The sequence below is a fragment of the Lutjanus erythropterus genome, chromosome 1, assembly GCF_056507025.1.
Source record: "Lutjanus erythropterus isolate fLutEry1 chromosome 1, fLutEry1.hap2, whole genome shotgun sequence".
Classification (NCBI taxonomy): domain Eukaryota; kingdom Metazoa; phylum Chordata; class Actinopteri; order Lutjaniformes; family Lutjanidae; genus Lutjanus; species Lutjanus erythropterus.
In genome coordinates, this window is record NC_139317.1 from 36365327 (window position 1) to 36390320 (window position 24994).

Sequence of the window (24994 nt, forward strand, 5' to 3'; positions counted from 1 at the left end):
AATATTTTTAAGGACCTGTAGTTAGCTAAGATAACTGAACATTATTCTAAATGGATCATATACACATAAGTTTGGACTACCTGAGAATATCCATATGTCATAAAACTGAAAAGGGATTTACTCAGTTTTCATAGCTTTGTCTTCCATAATAATAATGTAATGCAGTTTATTCCTGCAAAAGGAGTCGGACCAGGTGAGGCGTGCTTTGTGTGGTATTTTAGTCTGCCTGGGATGAATGCAGACGTCCCCTTCTCTCTAAACTATTCTCTTTTCAGGGCCGGCAGCCCCTTGCTGAGTTGGTCGCAATCATTGTTTCTCTGCAGCATTAACCACATTCCAGAGAGGCGCAGCGCATCCTGTCTCCATCCCCGCATTCCTTTTACGCAAACGAGTCCCCCGTGTAAAACGCTATGTTATTTGGATTTTCGCACGCTTGGTGAGCTTAGACTTATATACAACGGATATTTATGGCGTATGAGATTATCCAGCCTACTTTGTATTCTTCCACAGAGACCGTAAGCGAAACTAGAGGAAAAACCAACAAGGGGAAATTCCTCCGCGCAGCGCGCCATTGACTGTAAAGACCTTTCAACTTAACAAAAACTGAAGTTGACAAACGTATCCCTGTCGGCTGAAACTGTGAGAAAGAGTTTGTTTTTTCGGCGAAGGGGGCAAAGCAGAAGAAGACGATGCGGCACACGGTTGGGCTTTCTGAGTCGGTCGGCGGTTTTGTATAAAGGAGCGACGGCTGTACCGCGGCGTTTTGTTTTGATTTCCATGTGAAATGCAATTAGTGCTCCGCGGTGCTCGCTAGTTTGGCTCCGGAGCGGAGCACACTCTCAACTTGTTTCTCGCCTCGGGAGCACAACATGGAGCACTACCAGGAGGATTTAGGACTCCGGGCCAGTAAACTGATGGAGGACCTCTCCCTATATGATGCGTATAAAGACGGGATGTACAATGCGAGGAGAGACTTGGTGATTAACCCCGATTTGGACTTTTCTTCCTCGGCTGTGGCAGAGCATAAAAGTAAGCCAATGAATGGCACCTCTGTGCTCCACCAGCAGCATCACACAGTGGAGAATTTCACGTCTGGGAATAAAGTGTACACCGCGGCTCCGGTGCGCCCCGTGAACTGCACCCGGCCCGTTCCCGTGGATTTCTGCGCCCCTCAGAGGGACGCGGGTTATAGTGAGGAGGGCTGCTGCACCAAATCTGAGGTGGCTCTGCCCTGCTACACGGGCGCCTCAGAGAGGCACAGGAGGTACTCTCTGGAGGTGCAGGGCCACAGGTACAGCACCGGCTCCACCTTCGACGGCGTGCCTCTCAACAAACCGGTGGCTCTGCCCGGCAACAGGTGCAACAGCGTCTGCATCACCAGCAGTCACGACGGGAGGTATAACGCCACCAGTCCCCGGTCCAGCCTCGCGTCCTCCCTGTCCTCTCAGGAGCAGAGCAAGCATGCCAGCCCGAGGTCGAGCATCAGCAGCCCGCGCACCAGTCTGGTGGTGCCGGGTCAGGACAGGTACACCAGCCCCAGGTCTAGTTTAGTTCATTGTGAGGGCAACAGTGTCCTCAGTCCCAGGTCCAGCTATGCAAGCACCGCCAGCGACACGAGTAAACACTCGAGTCCCAGGGCCAGCCTCAACAGCTGCGACTGCTGCAGCAAGCCCAGCAGCAACCGCACCAGCGGCATCAGCATGGGCTACGACCAGAGGCACACCAGCCCGAGGTCGAGCACGGCCAGCCAGTACTCCTTCACTACCAGCCCGAGGTCCAGCTACTCTGACTCGCGGTACGGGCCCGTGGTCAACCACGATCTGGAAGGGGCCATCCTGCACTCAGCGCCGCTGGCGAGTCCCCGGTCGAGCATCTGCAGCCAGGACGGCAGCGCAAGACAGGGGACCACCGCCAACTGCGTGGTCAGCCCCCGGTCCAGCATCTCCAGCCACAGCTCCAGAAGTTCCCGCAGTTCCAGGGGGTCTATGAGCACCTACCCGGAACTACAGCTGCCCTCTCCTCGGTCCTCGATGCTGGGCAGCGGTATACACGAGGACACGCTGCTGCAGGAGTTTGGAGACTCTAATGGGATCCAAAATCGCATCCACCTCCAGGGACTCTCTGCGGTGCCGGAGCCCCAGCAGCAGGCAGCCCAGTCGGATCGAGGGACAGCGGAGATGACAGCGGGGTCGCCATCGTCGTTTAGTTATGGGATGTCATCAAAAACAGCTTCATCAGGCCAGAGGTTTAAGCTGCCTTACCAGGTGACCCCCAGCCGAGAGAGTGGGCCGAGCCAGGCGGAGAGGCGGCTGGAGGCGCTCACCTTGGAGCTGGAGAAGGAATTAGAGATGCACATGAAAAAGGAATATTTTGGTAGGTAATATTCATTGCAGGTTTGTCTAATAATAAGTCTTTGGATCTTTTCAAAACTTGCAAATAGACATGATCGGGAAAAAACCGTGGTGCAGTTTCAGTCAAAGGAAGTCAAAACCACTATGATTTTCACACAGCACACTTTAAACCAATATTAATTTTCAAGAACATAAGTCTTCTCTTACTAATAGTGTACTTTTTATAGGGTTTATAGGGTTGGTTTTTGAGAGTTAAAAGAACCAAAAGTTCACTGAACAGTTTGTCAATGCCAGTGGCTGCCTGACTGCTGTAAAATAGGGGAGAGCAGGGAGGGCAGTAAGGTGGGGACAGTTGAAACCTGTTTTTTTTTCTTGTAATGTGGAAGCCAATGCTCTGAAGTCCACAGGAGGTACACCCCATCACTGACTCCGCAACTGAAAATTAGTCAGTCAGTTTCACCAGTTACAATAGGAACAACACTTTTCACTTAAAAGTAATAAAAATATAAAATCGATGTGTTTTCTGATTTTTGTTGAAGATTTTACATATATATAATCTGTTAGACCTATTTGTAGACTAAGTATCAATGAAGGCTTAATTTATGATGCAAGACTATCATTGGTGCTCCCCAGAGTAAAGTTCACTGAGACGGGAAGGACGAAAATAACATTGTGTTACTTTTGTCTTTATTTTATTAAAGATGTATTTATTTACTCGTTATATTTACAGGAAATCCCCAGGGTTAGGGCGAGGAAGACTAACAGAGGTTCCATCAGTCCAGATGTGTTCGCTGGACCATGTCAGGCTGTTTTATGAGAGGGACAGTCTGTAAGAGGTGATTATTCACTAAGGTGTGTTTGGGGCATTGGACCACTTTCATGCAGTTGTCATGAGAGTAGCCTCCAAAGATTAACTAACACATTAATGAGCATTATATGCCACAAATATTAAGTACATACTTTTGTTGTCGTTTCATCCGATTGTTACTTTCCTCCCACACTTGTGTTTCTTTTGCCCTGACAGAGAGGGGCAAAAGTAACAATGCGAACATCAATTTCTAGTCTGATTGGATTAGACTCATTTATTTAACTTTTTTTATTTATTTGTATAACATTTGGTATTGGTAAAGGACAAGTGAGTGTTGTTCACAATAGAATACGGTTACTCTAAATTCATGCATCGCTGTGCAAGGAGGGAAATAAAAAATGTTAAGACTTTTGTCCCTGCTCGCCCCTACCTCATTTGGTTGCAGCAGCTCTGCTCCAGATCAGCCCGACCAACATTTTTTCATCTGACATGCAGCTGTCAGTGTAAGACACTGATGCTCTGACTCTGACTCCTTCCACTACACCGTCCTTACACACTTCAGCCCTCACAGGTATCTGAGAGGTCGCTGCAATGTTGCTCATGGTTCAGAGCGAGATTAAAATCCAAAGCAGCCACCCAAAGTTAGGTTTTGCAGCTGACAAGAGCAACCTTTCCATCTATTATTACATGTTATGCCATGGAATACAAAGAATTCTCTATGGCAACAGTTAAATAAACATTTAATAGTACTAGAAATGTCATGTGTAACTTTCTCTGTATTGATATGCTGAAAAATGACTACTGAAATTGGAATTCAAAGATAGTGAAGAAAGACAGTGTTTGCTGGTGTTTTTCTGTGCAGGAATGGGTTATTTATAGGGTTGTCATCTCTTCAAGGTCTATTTGTAACCTGCTAATGCTACAGTGCCACTAACAGGTCCCTCCTTGGCAGATAAGAGTGGCTTTGCAGGGCAATACTAATTTCTGTCTTGGCAGAGCTAACATTTGCACAGCGCTGCACCTCGCTGAATGGAACCTTCTGTTCTGGCAGAGCAGACAGCCTTCGGTCATTCAGAGCTGTGCGGTCTGGATTTGTTGAAAATGCAGGAAGGGGTATATATTGTTGCCAGTGATTTGGTCTGTGCCTGATTTCAAGTATTGAACATTTTGTGGTGTATTGTTTGTGATCGGGGCTGCAAGAGCAAATGTATCGGGCTCTCCACAGTAACACAGCCACAGAGAGCCTGCTGAGGAAGTTGCTGTCTACCTTTGAATTAGCAGCCAGACAAATGGCTGCGGCCAGAGAACAGTGGCTTGTTTTGCAGCCAGTGCACTTGCTCAGAGTAAGGCTGAGACAGCTGTTGATTTGTTCCAGAGAGGCAGGTGAGAGAAGGAGGAGATGTGAGGAAGAGAGCGGGGTAACGGAGAGAGAAGCAAGACAGTGGAATCGGATGGAGATGGAGAGAGGAAGGAAAAGGAGAGAGAGAGAGAAGAATGCACTCAGCCCAATAGAGACAGCTCTGTTTCCGTAGAAACAGTGGAGAAATTGATCGCTGGGGCTCTTTTTTATTTTAAGGGGGTGGGGGGGCTGCATTGCCTGCCAGTGTCCCACACTGCCCGGCTCTGCTCCGCCGGCCCGGCCCTTGTGTGGCCTCTGTTTGTTGTGGTGGCGGAGGAGCTGTGAATCAACAGCTGGCCCGATACAGGCCTGCAATTGAAGCAGCGGAGGGGGAGGCCCACCCCACCCCTCACCCCCCTCTCCTCTCCTCTCCTCTCCTCTCCACCACCCCGCTCTGACTCCCCCGCGAAGCCCTTCATTAACCAGCCAGTGGGGAGTCGGGCAACACCAGACACTTGGCACACGATGTTAGCTGGCGGGCCAGACATAGTTGGTGGGGGTCAAGTCTGATCACCTGCCCAGAATTATAATGGCAGTAGTCATGCACATGGCTGACACACATACTCACACACATGCTGACTTCACACAGGCCTGCCCTGTGCTTTGACTTTGTTTAAACTGTACATACACAAATTGCAGCTGACATAAGATCAGATGTGTAATTATTCTTAAGTCTCGCTTTAAGTTTTAAGCCTCCGTTATCCTCTGATGTGTCAAACACTATCAGATGTCTCACAAGTGAAGACCTCTCCTGCAATGATTTCGTATTTCCAAGCCCTGATACTGTAAAGGCTATATTATACCCTTTTTCCCCCACAAGTAAAATGCTGCATTCTTGGAGGAACATGATTATTTTCTGCTGGAATGATACATGAACCTGCTCCGTGCGCAGTAACTGAATCAGTCCTGTAAGATGTGCACTGGTTTTTAAGTATTTGGCAGCATTTGGTTCCACAAACTAGAAATCTGTGATTCATCCCTGTTTACATTATACCTGTCATTTGTTTGATTGACACCTCTCATGTAACTAGCTTATCTTCGGAGATTGGTTTGATATTGAGCTGTAAGAAGTCAAAGTCACACACACAGAGCGGTCGTTAAAGTTTCATGAATCAGGCTGTGCAAAGCTTCTTACAACTCGCAGCACGTTCAGTGTTGTTTTCTGTAACGGTAGAATATGAAGTCAAGTGTGTTTCTAAAACACATACTCAAATGAATGATTATTATTAATACATTCTGGTCTATACCTGCAAGGATTAGTCAATTAAAGGATTAGTTGATCAAAAGAACCAACTATTTTGATAATTGTTTCAAGTGTCTTTCAAAGTCGTTGTCAAACATGCAGGTTCCAGCTTCTTAAATGTGAGGATTTTCTGCTTCTCTTTGTTATCATGACATAAATGAAAAATCTTTGGGTTTTTGACTGTTGGTTGGACAAAAGAAGCAATCTGGAGACATCACTTTGGTCTCTGGGAAATTGTGATGCGTATTTTTCACATTTTCTTTGCATTTTATAGACTGTGTCAGGGCTCTTCAATGTTTTTAGGCCATGGACCCCCTTAGCTGACAGTGACAGGGAGCAGGGACCCCTTACCATATATATTGGATTGAATGTGTTGAGGTTTGCAGTCATTTGCTCTTACACATAGCCTCTAAGTCAGCAGCTGCTAAAGCATGTTTTATGTTAGGTGTGTTAACCTCACCTTCTGTACTTTCACCGGTGGAGGTAATGTCAGTCTCTTGCTCCTGAAGTTACAAAACAATAATAACAACTAGAATAATTTATATTAGTTATGGATAGATGTTGCACAGTTAGCTAGCTCACATTATTGCACAAGGATTCAAGGAATAAAATGCAGCAAAATACTTTTGTTTATTATTATTATTAGTAGCAGTAGTGGTTTAAAAAATTGTAAATAATTTGGGGGACCCTCTACAATAACCCTACAGGTTTAATCGGTTAATTGTAGGGTTGTGCCTAATAACTACTTTTATAGTCAATTAATCAGTTGATTATTTGCTCAATTATTCAATTAACAGTTGTTTGTTTTGACATATCGAGAATGGTGAAATATATCAATCAGTGTTTTCCAAAGCCCAAGATGACGCCCTCAAATACCTTGCTTTACCCATAACCCAAAGATATTCAGTTTACTGTTACAGAGGAGTAAAGAAACCAAACAATACTCAATAATACTTTAAGAAGCTGAAATGAGAGAATTTTGACTTTTTTCCTTTAAAAATTACTCAAACCAATTCATTGATTATAAAAGTAGCTGTCAGTTCAGTAGGTCAGTAATCATTTAACAATTGTTTAATCATCGCAGCTCTAGTTAATTGTGAAAATTACCTGCAGATTAATTGATACTGAGAAAAACAGTCAGCTGCAGCCTCTTTCTACTCACATGCTGTATCACTATTACATCTGAAAAACACATTTCTAATTTAAATGTTTGGTCATGCACATGATATTTTCAATGCTTTCTTTCAGAAATGTCATAAAATGTATTGTTTTATACTGACATTCTGTTTACATCCTCAGTTTTTTCTCACTGGCATAATAATTTTGAGCAGTGCTTTAGTTCAAAGGTGCAGGGATGTCTGTGCACCAAGCAATGTCATTTTATTTTTAACCCCAGTGAATGCACAACATCCTGTCCTTGCCACATGGACATGTTATGAAATGGGCACATGGGGGATTTCGGCATCCTGTTTTAAATGAACAACAAGAGTGCTTCAGAGATTTCCCCGCTGCCCTGTGAAATGATAACCACATCCTCACTCGTATGTTTGGAATTCATAACAAATCGCATGTTGATTTTTATGTTTTCAGCAGTTTTCTTACAACAAAGAACATTTCCATGTTGACAGATTAAATCTTGATAGACTTGCCAACACATGGCGCAGACTAGTTAATATAAGAAAACTGTACTGTAAGAAACGGCAGTATAGCTGCAACCAGAGGGCATAACATAATGAAGGTACATCAATGTAGCTTTATAAATAAATCATCCTCTTTTTAGTCTAGCTGTTAGGTAGTGAGTCAGAGCCAGAGAGACATGTCAGTAATGGCACAGACTTACATTCATTCTATTGAATAGAAAGGAAAAATAGGAAAGGACGGAGAGATATTTTTTTAAATGCAACTGCCCTGAACTCCTCATCATGAAGCCAGATAATAATAATTATGTATAAGAATAGACACATGCTGTCATGAAGCTTACGGGGTAGAAACCACACATCTGACTCCTGTTTGTGTGGGTGATTACTGATTATAAATTGTAAAGTATATGGCATTGTGTTAGTCCACTAGCTGTCAGTTGTGTATTACAGGGAGTCAGTGACTTTGGCATTCAGACAGATGAGTAATGAGTCCATTGGTTGGTTCATATGACTGTATGCTGAACATATGCTGAAACATGTGGACATAACCTTTGTGTCAAGGCTACATTGTGGTCTTAGTATATGAGTGTGACAGGCAGCATGTAGCAGTGTAGAGAAATCAGTACTCAAAGAACATAGTGATGACTAACACTTAAATCACACACTGTAATCTGAGTTAAGATGAGTCACAAAAATATCAAGTTCGTTCATGTTTTTAGGACAAATTGATTACATTTCAGAATGATAGAAGGTGCAAGACTATAGTCAACTCCACCCATATGCAGTTACCGTCATATTCTGTGGGGTATAAGTACATCAAAAGAAACTGGTCCGTGTCATCCATTGTTGTCATCGCAAATAACCAGAAAAGGAAGTATGCTGTCCTGATGCAGTAGCAGAAAAGGAACAAACACTTCGTATGAACATGGAGTGCATCATAGCTCGGCTCTATCTGAGTTATCTGGCCTCACTGAATGTCACACTCACCCTTTAACTCACACTCTTACACAAGAGAGGTAGCATTCATAATTGCAATACAATCACACGCAACAATACAGATTAAAAGCTGAGTTCTTAATGCTGTATGAGATGAGGTGAAAGAGGGAAATTGGGTCATTGCAGTGTCAGAAAGTGAAGTAAAGGTTGGATAATCACAGATGAATAGAATAAGAAGCAATAGAAATAGCAGAAATAAAACTGACCAATACCAGGCTGTAAATGAGAAATAAATTCATTGTAAATAGTCTGTATTTTCAACCTGTTAGGTAGTCTTGAGCTCCTTTCTTTGTCTGACTTGCAGTACTGACTAGTGCTTTTATTGTTTTTTCGTACTATGTTTATTGGAGATGTTCCAATACAATTTTTTCTTTCTTGATACCGATTTCAGTACCCGAACTTTGCATATTGGCTGATACCAAGTACAGATCAGGTACCAATGCTTTAAAAACATATATACATATATTATTATTATCACTTTTTAACAGCTGTATACTTCTAACCATGTATGGATGTCAGATGATAGCTATCATTAGTGTACAGCATTACTTTGCCATTCTGGGGGAAAATGGTGTACAGGATACTGCAGGGAAGTACTAGTGTCCTGTTTCAGGGTAATAGATGATGTGGGATCAGGTTGGTGCATAGACTGGCGTACTTGCTGACACTAATATCAGCATTCTAGGCAGTAATGGAGGCATTTTCCTGGTAGGTGGGGCTGCAACTAAAGATTGTTGTCATTGTTTATTAATCAGTTAATTATTTTCTTGATTAATCAATTACTTGTTTGGTCTATAAAATGTCAGAAAATCGTGAAAAATGTTGATCAGTGTTTCCTGTGTTGCCCAAGATGACTATTATCTTCAAATGTTTTTTTGTCCACAAGACAAGACTTTTTTCCTTTAAAAATGACAGTTATCAGAATTGTGGTATTTGATTTAATGATCAAACCCTAATCAGTTAATCGATTAATCGTTGCAGCTTTAATGGTGTCAGTACTAGAACAACCCTGATGTTTATTGTTATACACCGATACACCAAGGTAAATTCCTTGTATATGAAAACTAACTTACCTAATCCTGATTCTGTTTTTCATATAATACAGATAATTATAACAAATAAAAGTTAAATTGTTTGTACTCCAGAGGCCAGGGGAAAATTCAAATAAAAAGGCTTAAAGAAAGAAAAACTTAATTCACATTTGCTAAGTGCTATCTGACCAAAATGCAGCGTGAGTAATTACTGGGAGCAAATGTTCAGTGTGTGGATGATTTTCTCGCAAAAAGGCTACAAGAGGGCATTTTTATTTACTGTCACAGTCTCTTTGATTCTGTAGAAAGGTTTTCGATTTACAAAGTGTTTACAAAACCTTCGTCTGAGCTGCAGTGATAATGATGATAAGAAATTCATAGATTACCACCTGTATGCAGAATCAGACACCGCCAGGAGTCTCATCAGAGATGAAACTATTTCAAAGAAACATATAGAGCAGTAAATGTTCCTCATTATTGACAACTGTGGTCAGCTGGCTTCCTGCTTTAATGGTCTTACTTGAATCGTCCCTGGCTCTGGGCTGGTGAACCCTACGTGTTTATCAGGATGACATAAGACTTGTTTTCCTCTTACTTTTACTTACTTATGTCAGTTTTCTAGGTACAGACATAAAGTTTCTAACACATATGGGTACCTGTGTTATTTCCAACGTTGTTTACCAGCATAGACTTTTATTTTGTAGTAATTGTTTTAAGATCAGTCAAAGTTTGCTTGTTCATTGTTATTGCCCGTTTTGTTCTGTTATCTTTGCTGAGTGCATGAGTGAAGTCATGAGTTCAGGTCGCACCAGGAAACGCCAATATTTGACTTTGATTACGATGAATTAATTTGTGCAAACACTTTGGGTTTAAAGGGAAGACATGCTGTAACCTTTAGGTGGTTTTCTCGTACCCTTGTCCTTTATCTGTTTCTCACAATGTCACAGGCTTCACTGGAGCTGTTATGAAAGGGAAATTATTGCTCGATAGGCAGGGAATTCCCAAGATTACGTCACAGAAAGCGTGTCGTTGCTCCGAGTCCACTCTGAGACATGTATGTATATCAAAGATCATTTATCTGTGAGATGATGAGGAGGAGGAGGGGTCAGTCAGCAGCTCCCCGTTGAGATCTTGTGAGATCTCGTGTCCTGTAGGCACTGTGACCCTGGACTCACCCCACCCAGGCTTTGACCCTGCACTCCCTGAGGAATGTGACCCCGGTGGAGGTCGTCTTGTGCGTGAGAGTTTGGAGATCGTTAGTCTGCCGCTGCTGCTGCTGTGTCCAAAAACTTTTAAGCCACTGTTTTTCCCCCTATCACATTTCTTCACTAAAGGTCATGATACTCTTTGTACTGTAGCTGGTTTGTTCAGGCTCATTTAGCAGCACCTGTGTGTTGCTGGGTATTTCCTCCCTGGGTTGGTCGCTGCACCACTCATCCTCTGGTCCTAATGGTAAAACTGTGACATTGTTGAGTGTTATTCTAAGACAACATTATAGAAAGGATCCTTACAGAGAGAGACCTTTTTTAAAAGTGCAAAATACATTTAGTTTAACTCGAAACAGTTAGTGCTCTCGCCAAACTAACTAAAGTCTCTTTGCAAAATTGTCACTTTCACATTGTCATTATCACTTTCATTCACACTCGACATAAATAAAAAACGAAAATCATCAGAAATGTCTTCCACTGTTTCAACAATCACCAACTCTAGCTGTTTGCTGGAAATAAACTCTTTCTCACCAAGGTAGATGTGAAAATCTTCTGGCTGTTCTGACTCTGATGTCTGACCTCCCTTTCATGCTTCTCCTGATATTGTCACATCTGACAGTCTATTACTAAGTGTTTGTTTCATCCAAACCAGAGGTGGTGATTGTTGGAGCGGTGGAAAGTCGAGTCAAGACATGTTTGGTGACGGATTTTTCTGTCTCGTTTGAATGAAGATGACAATGACGATGTTAAAATTATAGTTTCTCAAAGGAAGTCTTGTTAGTTTGGCGAGAGCAAGAAACAGGCTGTAGGTTTTCCTCTTAAAAAAGGTCTGTCTCTGCATTGACCCTTTTCATAAAGTCATGAGAGATTTAAAATAACAGTCTGAGTCTGTCAGAGGCAAAAACATTTTGCTCCTGCCAGCTGTAGTGCTCTCTCTCAATACTGGTCCATTTTCAAAAATTGTTGTCCCTATTAGTCACTTAGACACAAAAACATGGAAAATAGGGGCCAGGTAACCCTTTAAGGTGCGCACTCGCAAAAGCCCTTGAACTCCAGTATCCTTACAGTAGAATTGCCAAGTATGTTGGCAGTAAGCTCCCATGTGTAAATCTATAAAACACAGACATGTTTTGAACTTCAGACAATAAAACAAAGGGGGGAAAAGTTCCTTTTAAAGGATGGGTCCATTATTTATTTATTTATTTACTTATTTATTTGTATCATTCTGTTGCTTCTAAGGTGAGTTTCTTGGGTATTCAAATCTGAACATTAAGTTCAAGTGCGTACGTTTTAGCGTTAAAATGCCATTTTCCCAAGCACTTGTAAAAATATTTTCCCACGTGACGTATATGTTTCTGCACGAGTGTTGCTACATATAAACCCCCTAGCTTGAGGGAGGGGAGGGCATCAGTACTGTAAACTACAGTACTGCTGTTAGCTAACAGCTGTGTGGGAGTTTCCATTTGGAAAAACCCTGAAAAAAAAAGCAGATGGGAGTGCCCTTCAAATTTATTGTGCAAATGTGCATGAATGCAAGTCCTGTCCAGCATGGTCCACTGCATACAACTTGTTGAACACTGTGACTGGAGGGTTCTTCCTGCTGTGGTCTGACAGGGAAAAGTTGTCACTCAGGTGGGAGGAGGTACTATACAGCTCATCACCGTTAGGGCTATAGTTACCACTGAGGACACAAGCAAAATTGTACAACCTGCATGCATGATTAGTTTTTAAAGGTGCTGAAAATCTGTTTTCCCAATTAGCTTCAGTCCTTCAAGAACACAAGATGTTCTGCCAAAGTTGGAACAGGCTAGGTGGTTATTTTACATGAAAGATTTCAGTGTTTTATGTTTTTTGTTCAAGAAAATTTAACAAACTTTTTTGGTGACTGCTCAAACATACAGGTGGGGACGTGCTGTAGGAGTTTTGACTCATTACTTCACTATTTCTAAAATCCTGAATATGAAATATAGTAGAAGGGTGGGGAAGACAGTATCACTGTCATGTTTTGTACCATGGGTTAATAAAAATTAACTCCCAGCAATGACCAAAATACCTTTAAAAGTCAATTCAGGGATACAAACATGTCAAACATGTTTCATGGTAATGAGGAAAAGGACAAAGTTGTTGTTGCACACCACATCTCTGGCCTGCCTGTCCTGACAATCTGCTCACATTCACTGCGTTTCCTGTCTTTTAATATAATCATCAGCTTTCCTGAAGTAGTGTGCCTTCAAACAGTATGATGTAAGGGATGGAAACGTCAGAGGTTCGAGTTAGACTTACGCAAGTGGAATGGAAATCATTTCAAGAAATATTGCTTTCATATCTCAAACTGGACATTGCAATGCTTAAACCTTCAATTAAAAGCACATCTGTGCAGCTGGTTTAAAATTTGGTTTTGTTTGACACAGTTTGGTTTCAGAGCTCTTTGACATCCCTGAATTCCATTGGGATGTTGGCCCTTGAAAGCTGCAGAGGGAACAGGTTTTTTTTTTCACACATTGTTTGTCAGAGTTGCTTTTTTGATCAGCTCTCCAGCAAAGCTTCAACAGCAGCACACCCAACAATTGTTTGATTCTGATGGTACAAAATGGTAGCTGACAACATCTTCACTGAGTTGTACAACATCCGTTCAGTTTCAAACTCGTTAGCATAACATTAGTCATGAAGCAGCGGAGGTAGATCAGTGTTCACACAGTGCTTTGCTTCAGGGCCAAAGAATGATGTGTAATGCTAACAGTGTTCAAATCTCATGAAGATAAAGTGATTCAAATGATTCCCAGGAGATTTTCTGTCCATGCTGGATCTAGGATGCTCTTTTTCTACTGTTGCATATCAAGTATTATGCTTGGGATACGTAATGCCGACTAACTGACCACGTGTCTCTAACAGGTATCTGTGTCAAATGTGGGAAAGGTGTGTATGGAGCCAGCCAAGCCTGCCAGGCCATGGGGAACCTGTATCACACAAACTGCTTCACCTGCTGCTCCTGTGGTGAGTAAAACTGTCCATTTACTCAAATAATAGTGAAAAAAATGTTTCTTCATCGGGTCTGCAAATGCAGGAAGGTAACCTCTCTGGTATGTGAGCACAGTCATTCCCACAATGACCGATCTGCTGCCAACCTGTAGCAAAGTCCATTTCCAAAAAATGCTCGTCACAAAAACAGAACATTAACTGTTGCCAGTAACTAAATAAGGAATGTGGCCGGAGCAGCATTTGTGTGTTGGAACTTTTGTTGAACTTTTCCTGGATTTGGACTTTAAACATACAAGAAGTGATGACTGTCTTGTGTGTCTGACATTTCTGTGGTGCTGCTGCAGGTAGCAGGTTTGAAATGTCAGGAGCTGCATATGATTTGGTACTCACAGCTCTCTGCAGTCTGCTTTCTATATTTGGATACCAGGCTGGTAGAGCAGAGATACAGTATAAAATTACCTGTTTAGGTTACAGTTGTCATACTAAATGTGATGTCTGCACTTTCAACAAACTACAAAAGCACTGGCATAGGTCATCCTTTTTCAGCCTAACAAACAAACAAAATTGTTATTCCTCTTATCTTGATTCATTTGCTTTGACATTGTGTTGGTGTTACCTGCACTCTGTTTTGGAGGGGCCGATATTTTGCCATAACCAACAGTGAATATCGCAGATGTCATTCTTAGTCTGCACAAGGAGTTTATAAGGTCCAACACTGTGGGGGCTCCGCCCCTTAAGTAAAACTGACCAGCAAGTGCATGCTAGTTAACTTCCTAGGAAGATCACCACTATCCATCTATATGCATGTAACCTCCCTACCACACAAGAGATTGTATCTCTACCCAGCTCATCCCCACCTAACATTTTTGCCTCGTTTTTATTTGTTTGTAATGTCGTTTGTCATAGATTTTGTCATCATAAATACCTTTTTATTCAGTTACCTCATTTTTGTCAGTGAAAAAATGTTGCTGGTGAAAATTCTGCCGGAGATTTTGAGTCAACAATAATAATTCTGGATCCAATAATGTTTTGGGGGATGTAAAGAGGAAGAACAACAGTGCAACTGTATGGATTCAGTAAGTCACACTGAGGGTTACAACTTGAGCATATATTTGGTTACACATTAATAGTTTGCTGAATTGACTATTAGTAGTTTCTGTTTGTATGCGTGAATGTACAGATAACTGTCTCTGGATTACTTTGATACTGATGAAAACTTTAAAACATGGTCATTCTAAGGCAAGTTCTGGAGTTATAAGGCGTGTCTTTTTTCATTGATTTCTAAGTGGATTTATGGACATTTATTCACAACGGACATTAGGAGATAAGTGAAGTATTAGTCACACTGAATCTAAAAATATGTGCAACATGTCTGTGTGTGAGGAATTTTGGAGCAAATTGCGGCAATGGAGCGCTAATGGTTTCAAAGTGCCTTAATTGTCTCCATGAGCCGTGCGTCACAACAGCTGCTGCAGTGGCAGCCTCTGATAAGCGGGCCAAATCAGGGACAAACTACAATAACCAGTCTCATACATTATCTTTGCCTCACATCTTTACCTCCAAACACCCCCCTGCAACACTCCCTCACAGTTTGAAAACCTCTGGTCTACAGTCTAACATTTTTCACAAAGGGCGAGGAAATATGCTGATTTATGCTGTATCTCTAAGATGACTCATAACACCCCTTATAGCTTTGTCGATCACGTCCACGCTTATCTTCCTTTTTGTGGCCGTTTGTCTGATTCAGGCCCAGGAAAATTATTGTTGAATGCTTCTCCAGGAAGGAAAAAACATTAATGAGCACAGCACATATTTAAATTGCTGAAAAAAATCAAGAGATGTAGGCGGTGATTGGAAGTCTGGAGGCTAAAAGTTTGTTAGTTTGCCACTTTGTGCTTCAGTGCTCTTCAGGTGATTAAAAATCCACGAGTGTGATGCCTCAAATGTGTTCATGCCTTTGATTCATCCCATGACTTACATGCAGCATCAGTCGATTTCAGAAAACTTACTTGGGGAAAATTTGTGCTAATGCCTCTGTCCAGCCTCCCACCTTCTCTGTCTGTGTTCTTTCATACCACCTTGCTCTAAGCTTCAGCTGCTGCTGTCGCTGCTGAAAAATCATCATTTGTATCACCAGCTCACTGTCAGAGGTGCTGTTACAGTCGGGGATCAAAACATCTGCTGCTTAAAAAAAGATCCTCCAGCCTGAAGTCTGTTCAGTAGAATAAGAGGGCGGCTCAGTTCTCTCTGCAGCGGGAACAAGCTTATAAAGCCACAAAGAAATAAAATGCTGACATTATTTGCTCTTTAAGACTGTAATTAAATCTGTTCTTGAGCTCACAGTATAGATAGTGTGTGTGTGTGTGCATGTGTGTGTGTGTTTTTTTTTGGAGGTCCCTGTCATCCGACTCCAGCCCTCCTCTCCCGTTTCCCGGGGAAACAAGAGGAAGATGTCGGGAGAGAGCTTTTTAGCCAGGTTTCTTCCATTCATATGTGTACTATACATGGATACTGATCCTCCACTCCGCCCCCCTCCGGCTCTGGAAGAGTTGCCTATAATTTACATGTAACCAAAGCCACATACTTTCCGATTTATTGTGTGTCTGAAGAAAGAGGGGCCAGATGCTGAGTGTCCAGTTGCTGGAGTTGTGGGGTTTGTTGCTGTGGAAAACCAGCCTCTGACCTGGTTTAAAGGGATAGTTTGGGTTATTTGAAGTGGGACTGGAGGAGGTACTTACCAGTAGTCAGCGTATTAGCTACACTAGATGGCAGTTGGCACGCACCCAGTGTGGAGAAGCAGAGGAGGGCACCAGCATGGAATCTTATCAATGAAGTACTGTGGGCAGAGTCAACAATAAAAGGTATTTTAGCAACTTAAAATAACAACATCTTAAAATGTATGCTATATTTAGAATATTTTCACTGCTTTACTTTGCTGCCAGACAGCTTTTTCTGGCAGGAAACTGTCATTATATAAGCCAAATATCACTCTCTCAAAAACAAGCCAAGCTCCACTGGCGAAATTATTAATTTTACCTCACAGAACATGGGAGTTTCTGGTCTACCACTGCCTCAATCTGTTAGTTTATTTGTGTTACTGTGTGACCTCTGTGTTTTAAAAGGGTAGTTCTGAGTCACTGAAGTCACACTATAACACAAACAAGGTAACAAATCAAGCCGCCGGTAGTCCAGCAAGTCCAGTGGTCTGCAAAGCAAAATTACTGATTTCACCTGTGGAGTTTGGTTGAGTGAGAAAGAGTGATATTTGGCTTTTCTAATCTCAATTTCCACTCAGAAAAGGGTGTCTGACCACAAAGTAAAACAGTGAAAATATTCTCAATATGCTGATCCTGTCCACAGCAGTATGTTGCTTAGCTTCCATGCTGGTTCTCTCTCTGCTTCTCCAAACTGGGGGCACGTTGACTGGCATCTGCTGTAACTGATAGACTGACCATCAATAAATTCCTCATACAACCACATATCAAATAATCTGAACTATCCCTTTAAGGTGTAAGTGCTGTTTTAGGATTTATTTAGGAATCATTAGCTAGCAGAAAACTGCTTTCAGGAATGAAATGAAGCAAAGACGCAGATCTTTCAAACCAACCTATATATAAAACAACCAGATTATTTCCTCTGAAGACTAAAAATACTTCAGAGAATGACTGGATTACTTCTGAAGAGAGAGGTAATTGCATTGTAAAATAGCTATGTGTGACTTTATTGCTGTTAGACAAAGAGCACAGACAGCTCCTGAGAGAATTATTGTTGGATTTGTTGGAGAAATCATGTCCAGGATTAGTTAACAAGTCATTTTCTGTGCTCAGTGCAGGTCCTTGTTGATCGCCTCACAAGCCATCCCGCCTCTCGAGATGGTTTATTGGTAACGTAAACTCGGTGATGTATCATTTGACCTTGTGTGAATGGGAATGTTTTCTTTTAAGCAGTGTTTTGAAGGCCTCTGAGAAGTTTAGTTTCAAAGTGGCTGCACTTGTCATAACACAATCCAGTGATTTATCAGGAGCTGCTTTCCTATGTTCCTGTTTGTTTTTTGGTTTCTTTCTGGAGTAGGGTCCTCCTGGAGTCTGGAGCTCCAAAGTGAGGCCGAGTTTGCTGAGACATTGCTCGCTGGTAGCCTTGGGCTTTGTTTAACCATGCATAATTGAGCCCTCCTCTTGGCTTACTCCCATGGTTGCACCCTTTTTTCATGAAATGGCCAAGAATGCAAACTACCCCCCTCCACTTCAGCCGGCCTTCCCTGGAGGACCTCAATCAGACAGTCACAAAGTGTACCAGACCTGCTTATCAGAGGGGGCAGGCCTGGCATGGACACACATTAAACGGCACATGCACAGAGAAGTGCATGTGCATACATGCGTGCACAAGAGGACGCAGCCTCAGGGATCTAGGGTCAATTTGTCTCTTTTAAGCACTGCATTAAATATCATTTCTTTTTTATTTACACACCAGCCACGTTCACCTAAAAGTTAAATCTGTTCAGACACATTTTTATGCACAAGGTGAAAGAGCAGTGCTTTCTTCTCTCACAGCTGCTATTAAAGTGCCATTAGACAAAGTATTTGTGTCCCTCTGCTGCTTTAATTGTAGCACAAGGAGTTTCACTGCCGCTGAATATGTTTTCCCACAGAAATGCTTTTTAACCGGAGTGAATTTATATTTCTGTGTGACCGTGAGTCAGGTTGTTGAAAATAAGCACGCCTTCTCTGGGTAAAATTAAAAAAAAAAGGAAAAAATAATAAACACACCGCTTCGGGCTGGATGAGCAGACTGTCAACCGCAAGGCTGATGACTCATTTCTGTGTTACAGTAATCCAAACGGCCTCTGAAAGCACTGGCAGGAGAAGAGAGCTCAGGGGCTTGAATTTCTCAAATCTTTCACCGCCACCAGTTGCGCCTGCCAGGCAGCGGAAATCAGAGGAAATACGGAACGTTCAGTTCTTTTGTGTTTTGTTCTTGGAGTAGTAGCTGTGTATGTTTACATGCACTCTAATTATAGCAGCATTATTAGCTATAATTGGATTGTGAGAAGAGTAAAGCAATACCCTGAATGTGGAGGCTGTCATAAACCACAGTAGTTTCAACTTTAGCCATCAAATATTCTGCATAGATCTCAAATAAATTCATATAGGACATACCAGTCTATATATAGTGTGTATAGTTCTAACAGCTAGTAGATTGTTAGATACTAACAAGTGGTCTCATTAGCAGGTGGTCAGTGAGCCAGCAGCTAACAAGCCTGTAGCAGTATTGTATTTTTGACGCCCTGGAGTTAACCTTTCTGGTTTATTTGGACTTAGAGTCGAGGTCCTCCTCTTTTTTAATGAACAACAGGCTGCTGCGAGACATGTTGCACTCAGCATCTGTTCCATAAGCTGCATCCAAAATCACATAGTGTATCCAAAAAGTGCCCTATCATTCAACATACATTTGTATGAATAAACAGTAGAATCTATCTTTTTAGACACACTCCTCGGCACGTCACTTCCTGTGAGTCTGCTTGCCAGTTGCAGAGGAGTAACCATGGTAACCATGTCAATGATGAACTGGTTTAAAGAATATCTTATACCTAGCAAAATGAAACCTCGCATGCATTTAAACTGAAGTGTTACTGATGTTAAGGCAGAGCTGCTTTGGTTGTTGTCACTGCTGCATTTCATTGTGGGTTATTTATTTTGGTGTCGACACTAGTGCTTGCATACTGTAATATTTCCCCAGAAATAGCATGCACCTAGCATACTATTGACTTCATACAAAGGTTTTGGACATATGAAAAAAATCTTTTATACTGTTTTAGGATACTAAAAAAGTGTAGAATGAAATTTCGGACACAGTCCTCGACTTGAGCTTATTTTCACGATAGAGTAATCTCCCATTTAGTCTTTATTTGCTGGCATGAAAAATTGACTGCATATAAACTTTTGCCACTCTGCTTATGTGGATGCACCTGATACAAGGCATAGCAAATTAGTGCCTTAGTGTGTTCTATTAAATATCACTCCACCGTCCCTTTGAACGTAATGTGGACAAATGTAATGGTGTTAGGAGGGCTGGTGGTAGTAGTTTTGCCTAATTTTGAAACACAAAAAAAGTACATTAGCTTATCTGCTCTCAAATCCCAAAAGCACTCAGGCTACAAGATGAGAAAATAACAGTGCATCACAGACTGGAGGATATTATTAACATGATTTTTTCAGTCGAGCTATGGAGAGGAAGCTCCCTCTCTCTCACTCATGCACACACTCTCATCCGTCCTCTCTTGATCTTATCTTTTTCTGCACAATTGAAGATGTGTTTAGCTTCTGCAGTTGTTGCCACATCTCCATCAGGCCTTCTTCAAACCCAAAGGCTGCACCAGCTTTGTGGTCCTGCCTTTTTTTTCCCCTTTCATTAATTTGTCTGTTATTGTCCAGTTTGAGTCTACCTTTTTAGTCCACTGAGATAAAAGGTCACAAGTTCCTTGCAAAAATCAATCCAGTCTGAAAATATTTTGATGTTTGAAAAGTGCAGGGGTAAATAGGGGTAAATCAGTGTAAATATCTTGACCAGAGACAGTGCTGGAATATGTGTGTTTTGGTTTCAGTATTGCCTTGGCGGCTCATGGGGTGGGACAGTAGGTACTGGTCGGAACATGATGATTTTATTGATTCGAATGTAGAACTGCGTCATTCATGGTGGATGATATGCTCACTGCTGCCTGACTGTGCTGTACCTTCCACGGCTGGCTGTACACCAAAAAATACTCAAAAATCTTGTTGAGACTGCAGGCCTGCACAGGCTCGTCATGGCACGGTGTAAAAAATCAGTTTGAAGCTCCTTTGTGAGCAAATCGCCACATTTATCTGTCCTAGCGTGGCCAGAGCTGTGGTTTCTCTGCCAGAGACAGAGAACAGAGAGACTGAGTGATGCATCCCACCAGCAAAAACAGCGAGAGCAATATCCCTCATTAGACTGGTTTATTGTCAGTGACAACAGGACGAAGCGGCGTAATGAAGATCTAATGTGGACGTCCCGATTTTAGAGAAAGATGTAAAAATACTAAATAGTGTCTTTCATCTGGATTGGAGAAGCCGTAGCCTGAAAGAGATGAAACCTGATTAGCTGTTTCATTGTGAGTGTGTGAGAGATGGGTGCATCAGTTCCTAAGGTATCAATATTAATGATACGAAGTCTTGTTTTGAGTATCAGTACCAGTGTCAAAAGGACTGATACCAAAAAAAATGGTTCTGTCACATATTAGACAACATTATCAGCACATGAATGTTCTTTTCCTGTATCTCAGCTGCTGTTGTGTGCATGAGTGCAGTCATCATTCATTTCTTTATTTACTATAAAAGACTGTCTTGTGTTTAAAAATAACTAATGAAGTAATTAACAGAAATAGTAAAAAAGAATTGGCAAATGATTTGGTAATATATTCAGAAGTAGAATAGTAGTAAATAATATTAGCTCCTTTAACAAAAAAAGTATTTATCGTGATCATGTCCCTGATATTAAATTTTGTATTATCACCCACCCCTATTATGTGGGCAGGTCCAGGCATTCAGAAGCTGTTGTACCTTCTGACTAATCAACCTTGATTGCACAGCCAGAGATGTAGTCAGAGATGCAGGGCTTAAACTGCTGCCAGCGCCTACTGTAAACCACATTTGGTCAATCAGTCAGTGCCAATAAAATGTCATACTTGAGGATTTGTTGTGTCCTCTGTTCATTTACAAAGGTTCAGTGGACTTGTTTCTTCATTCACCATTCATTTGTTTTTAAAGCATATGTTTGCCCATCAAGAGATTACAGTTGTCAAGACAAGCATTCTTGAAAGTGACAAAATGAAGAGGGGCAAAGAGGAACAGTTATCACATGCTGACACACACACCAACAGACATCTGACCATTAGGAAGTTGACACTTCTGTATGGAATGCGACCTGACCTTTTTTTTTTTTCAGATGCGTTTGCAATGTGGATTCAACCATTTATCTGAACAAAACCTGTCAGTAGATCAGTATCTAAAATGTTTGGTAGGGATAACTTGTTCACTAAAGCATGTCATAATGGCAGCCTTGTTTATTTCCACATTTAGACCACCTTAAAGGCCCCTTCCACCATTGGCTTACCAACATAGGCATTTAACTTATTTCCCTGATTAGACCTCATCTGAAGACTGTGTGGCTGCAGCGCCATCATTCTTATTTTTGACAAATTTCCTGAGAATAAGTGTGGTAACAAGCAGATGGTAAGATGATGTTGTACAGTTGATGACTGAAGTGCATTTGATGTGACAGCACCTTAATGCCATAGAGGAAGAGGCTTGCACTCTTTGGCTAATGTGACTGCTGTGTTTTAAGACTTTGATATTTATTTGCCCCGAGTTCAGCCTCACAGGTGGACGGTCATCTCAGACTACATATAAAGAAAACCTGTCATCTGCACTTAGATTAATGGACTGGAACCCCTACCTTGACCCGAAGCATAACCATTTATGTGGTGCCAAAACATTTGATTGAGAGAACTTGTTTACGGCAGCTTGGGATGAAGTGATGCCAGGAACCTTTTCGTGTGGAGCAGTTATGAGTGTGTAGGGAAAACTTGTGCTTATCACAGCCTTGTGCTCACAGGACCGCATCTGTGCACTCGGAGCAGAAATGGCTCAATTTTCTGCTCAGTTTCTTCTGTGTTGTGTGCTCATATTGTGTGCATGTGTCAGGATTTTTATGTGCGTGGGTTTTGAAACTAATTAAATCTTAAATACTCAGTATTGAATATAGCATTCGAAAACCGATTTGGGCATTGATTACCATGGCAACGATTGAAGCTTTGAAGTATTACAGTCAGCCCTACAGACCTGCACCCTACCTACAGATGCAACAAGAGAGTCTGATCTGTGATCTAGGTTTAAAGATGATCTCATGTCTTGAGAAAGGTAAAACCCTTTCTCAAGACATGTTTTGTTAGCTACTAGTAGATGTTGCTGGTTTAGTTGTGGAAAAGTGCATTTCGGTTCTACATGTGCCAACAGGCTCAGCACCACTGCTAAAGCCAACCAGAGGGTGAATTGAGTTGAATAAAACCTTTGCCTTGGTGACACATGGGTCCTCTTTCACCACACCAATGTTAATTTCCATGGCAACACCATCGTTCAAAATGAGTGCATTAGCAGAATGAGCTCTGTTTCCTAAATGACCAAAAATTACAAGCAGCCAGCATTCAGGAGTGCAGAGGTCATGGCCTTAAAGCCTCAACAGTAACACTGCGACCATAAAACGAGCAACTGGAGCGACAAGAGAAAGTCAGTCATTATTATGTCATTGTTAATCACTTTGTGGTTAAGTTACATTTAAAGGGTCGTATATGTGTACATAATATTAGCTCATGCAGTCAGTTTATGGACATACAGGAGCAATAATTGCTATAGGCAAAATGTGTGCCAAAAAACATTTTCAATATTGCCATGCTTTAGAGATGTCCTGACATACTTATCAAATTCTTTAGACATGAACAAACAAACTGGTACTAAGCTGCTACCAGTCCCTGAATGACCAGTACAGAAATATCAATAAGGTTCTGGACAAAGTATACTGGTACTGGTATTTATATAACATTACATAAACAGCTGACAGGGTTGCTACGTCTGCAAAAAAGTATTGATAAAACAACTATTGAATCTTTTCACATTTTTTATCATTTCTTTATTTTCTTCATCAAATTATGGTGTGAAGTGTCAAGAAAAGTATCGATAAATATGGGTATCAGTAAGCTGTATCAATATTGACATCTATATCAATAAAACTCTAATGATACCAATCCCTCATCATAATTTTAATGTTTTTTCATGAAAATGAGAATAATGATGTAAACATGATTCCCTCTGTAAGCATTCCCTCTAATATCAAATAATATCTCAACTGAAATATCAGACAAAATAAATACAGTTGAAATTGTTTTTCAGAGTTGTTCGGCCCTAGTGTATATTCATCTTATCAAAAGAATTGCATTTTCTTTGTTTTTCAATCAGTTAAAATTTTAAATGTTGGTCTGTTTTGAGAGTCAGTGAAGGTCCAGTCTGCAGTCAGTTTAGTTGCAATACGTCAAATTCCAAGAGGTCTTGTATTTGTCTTTCTAAAACCTGCAGATAGATAGTAACTTGTAAGCGCAGTTGCTGGTTCGATCACTTGCAGCAATGCAAGGAGGTTCAGACTCTCTGTCTGGTGACAAAAGGCCAGAGGAGGGAGAGAGGCAGGCATGGAGCCCTCCCCCCTCCTCCCTTTTCTCGGTGAGGGAAGCGGGCAGAGAGCGGGTGTTGGAGAGGTGTGGGGGGTTGAATGGGACCAGCTAGTGACCTCAGGCAGAAAGAATGTCCCCGTTTGCTCAGTCGGCCCGCTCCCCTAGCAGCGCTCCACACAGTCATCAGCGCTGGGGCCTTTGTGTTCACCTTCCAGACCCCAAACTCCAGAGCAGAGGCCACAGACGAGCACACAGCAACACCTCGCAGCCCCTGCTGCTGCTCTGTTCACTATAATCTCAGTGTTCCTGCAAGTTCGGCCTCTCCAAAGTCTTCGGTTTTGAAGGCAGTGTCTCTGAAGAGTTGCTTCACATGGCGTTCTTCCTCGACGCTGCTTTTTTCTCTTTGCTCTACGCTACCAAAATGCTAATTGCTCCTCAGTCTCAAAGTCTTAAAAGTCTCACCTATTGTGTGGACAGCATTCCTCGGCTGCTCCAGCCATTTATGTGGGTGTTAATGTATTGCCATCTCCCAGCATTGTGACACTGTGTTTGTGTGTGAAATACAGCGATTGCATAAATTTCAGTGTTTAAAAGAGAGCAAGAGGGGGGGCAGATTTCCCATGCTGGGACACCCATGCTGGGACACCCATAAAATCAATGGTGGCTCGGGACGACAATTAAATCTGACTAATCCAGCAGATTTATGAGATCCGTGTGCTTCGTCTGCCAGGCTCGGGTGAAGTCATCGTACTGCCAGAGAGACACCGCTGCTGTTAAATGAATTTGAATGGGTGAGCTGTAAGGGGTGCATGGCAGGGGGCTGCAGAAGCCAGCCCGCAGCAGAATTTCTTTTTAGATTGGATTCAGACTTGGATTCTGATGAATGAAGACTCACCCAGAGGAATTCAGCCTTCGCTCTCGGAGCTGGGAGCTCAGTATGCTGAACCTGGGCTCGCTGTGGTGTAGGCATGTTCCTCTGGATGTGTTTGCAAGGTGTAGGACTGCGGCTATCAAATGTTTTCATGTCTCATAGTGTTTTGAAAACATCAAAAATATTGACCGAAGGCAACCAAAGTGAGGTCTAATAGTTGAGAACCAGCAG

The 24994-nt window shown here is 41.9% G+C and overlaps 1 protein-coding gene across 1 annotated transcript in view; it reads left to right on the forward strand.

Moving 5' to 3' along the window:
* Positions 1–405: 405 nt before the first annotated feature.
* The window catches only part of wtip (WT1 interacting protein), a 35155-nt gene continuing 10566 nt past the window's right edge, over positions 406–24994 (forward strand). The window contains exons 1-2 of the mRNA XM_084720938.1: positions 406–2373; positions 13569–13670. Coding sequence (XP_084577064.1) covers positions 870–2373; positions 13569–13670 — 1606 coding nt within the window. The 5' untranslated portion in view covers positions 406–869. The remainder of the gene's footprint in view (positions 2374–13568; positions 13671–24994) is intronic.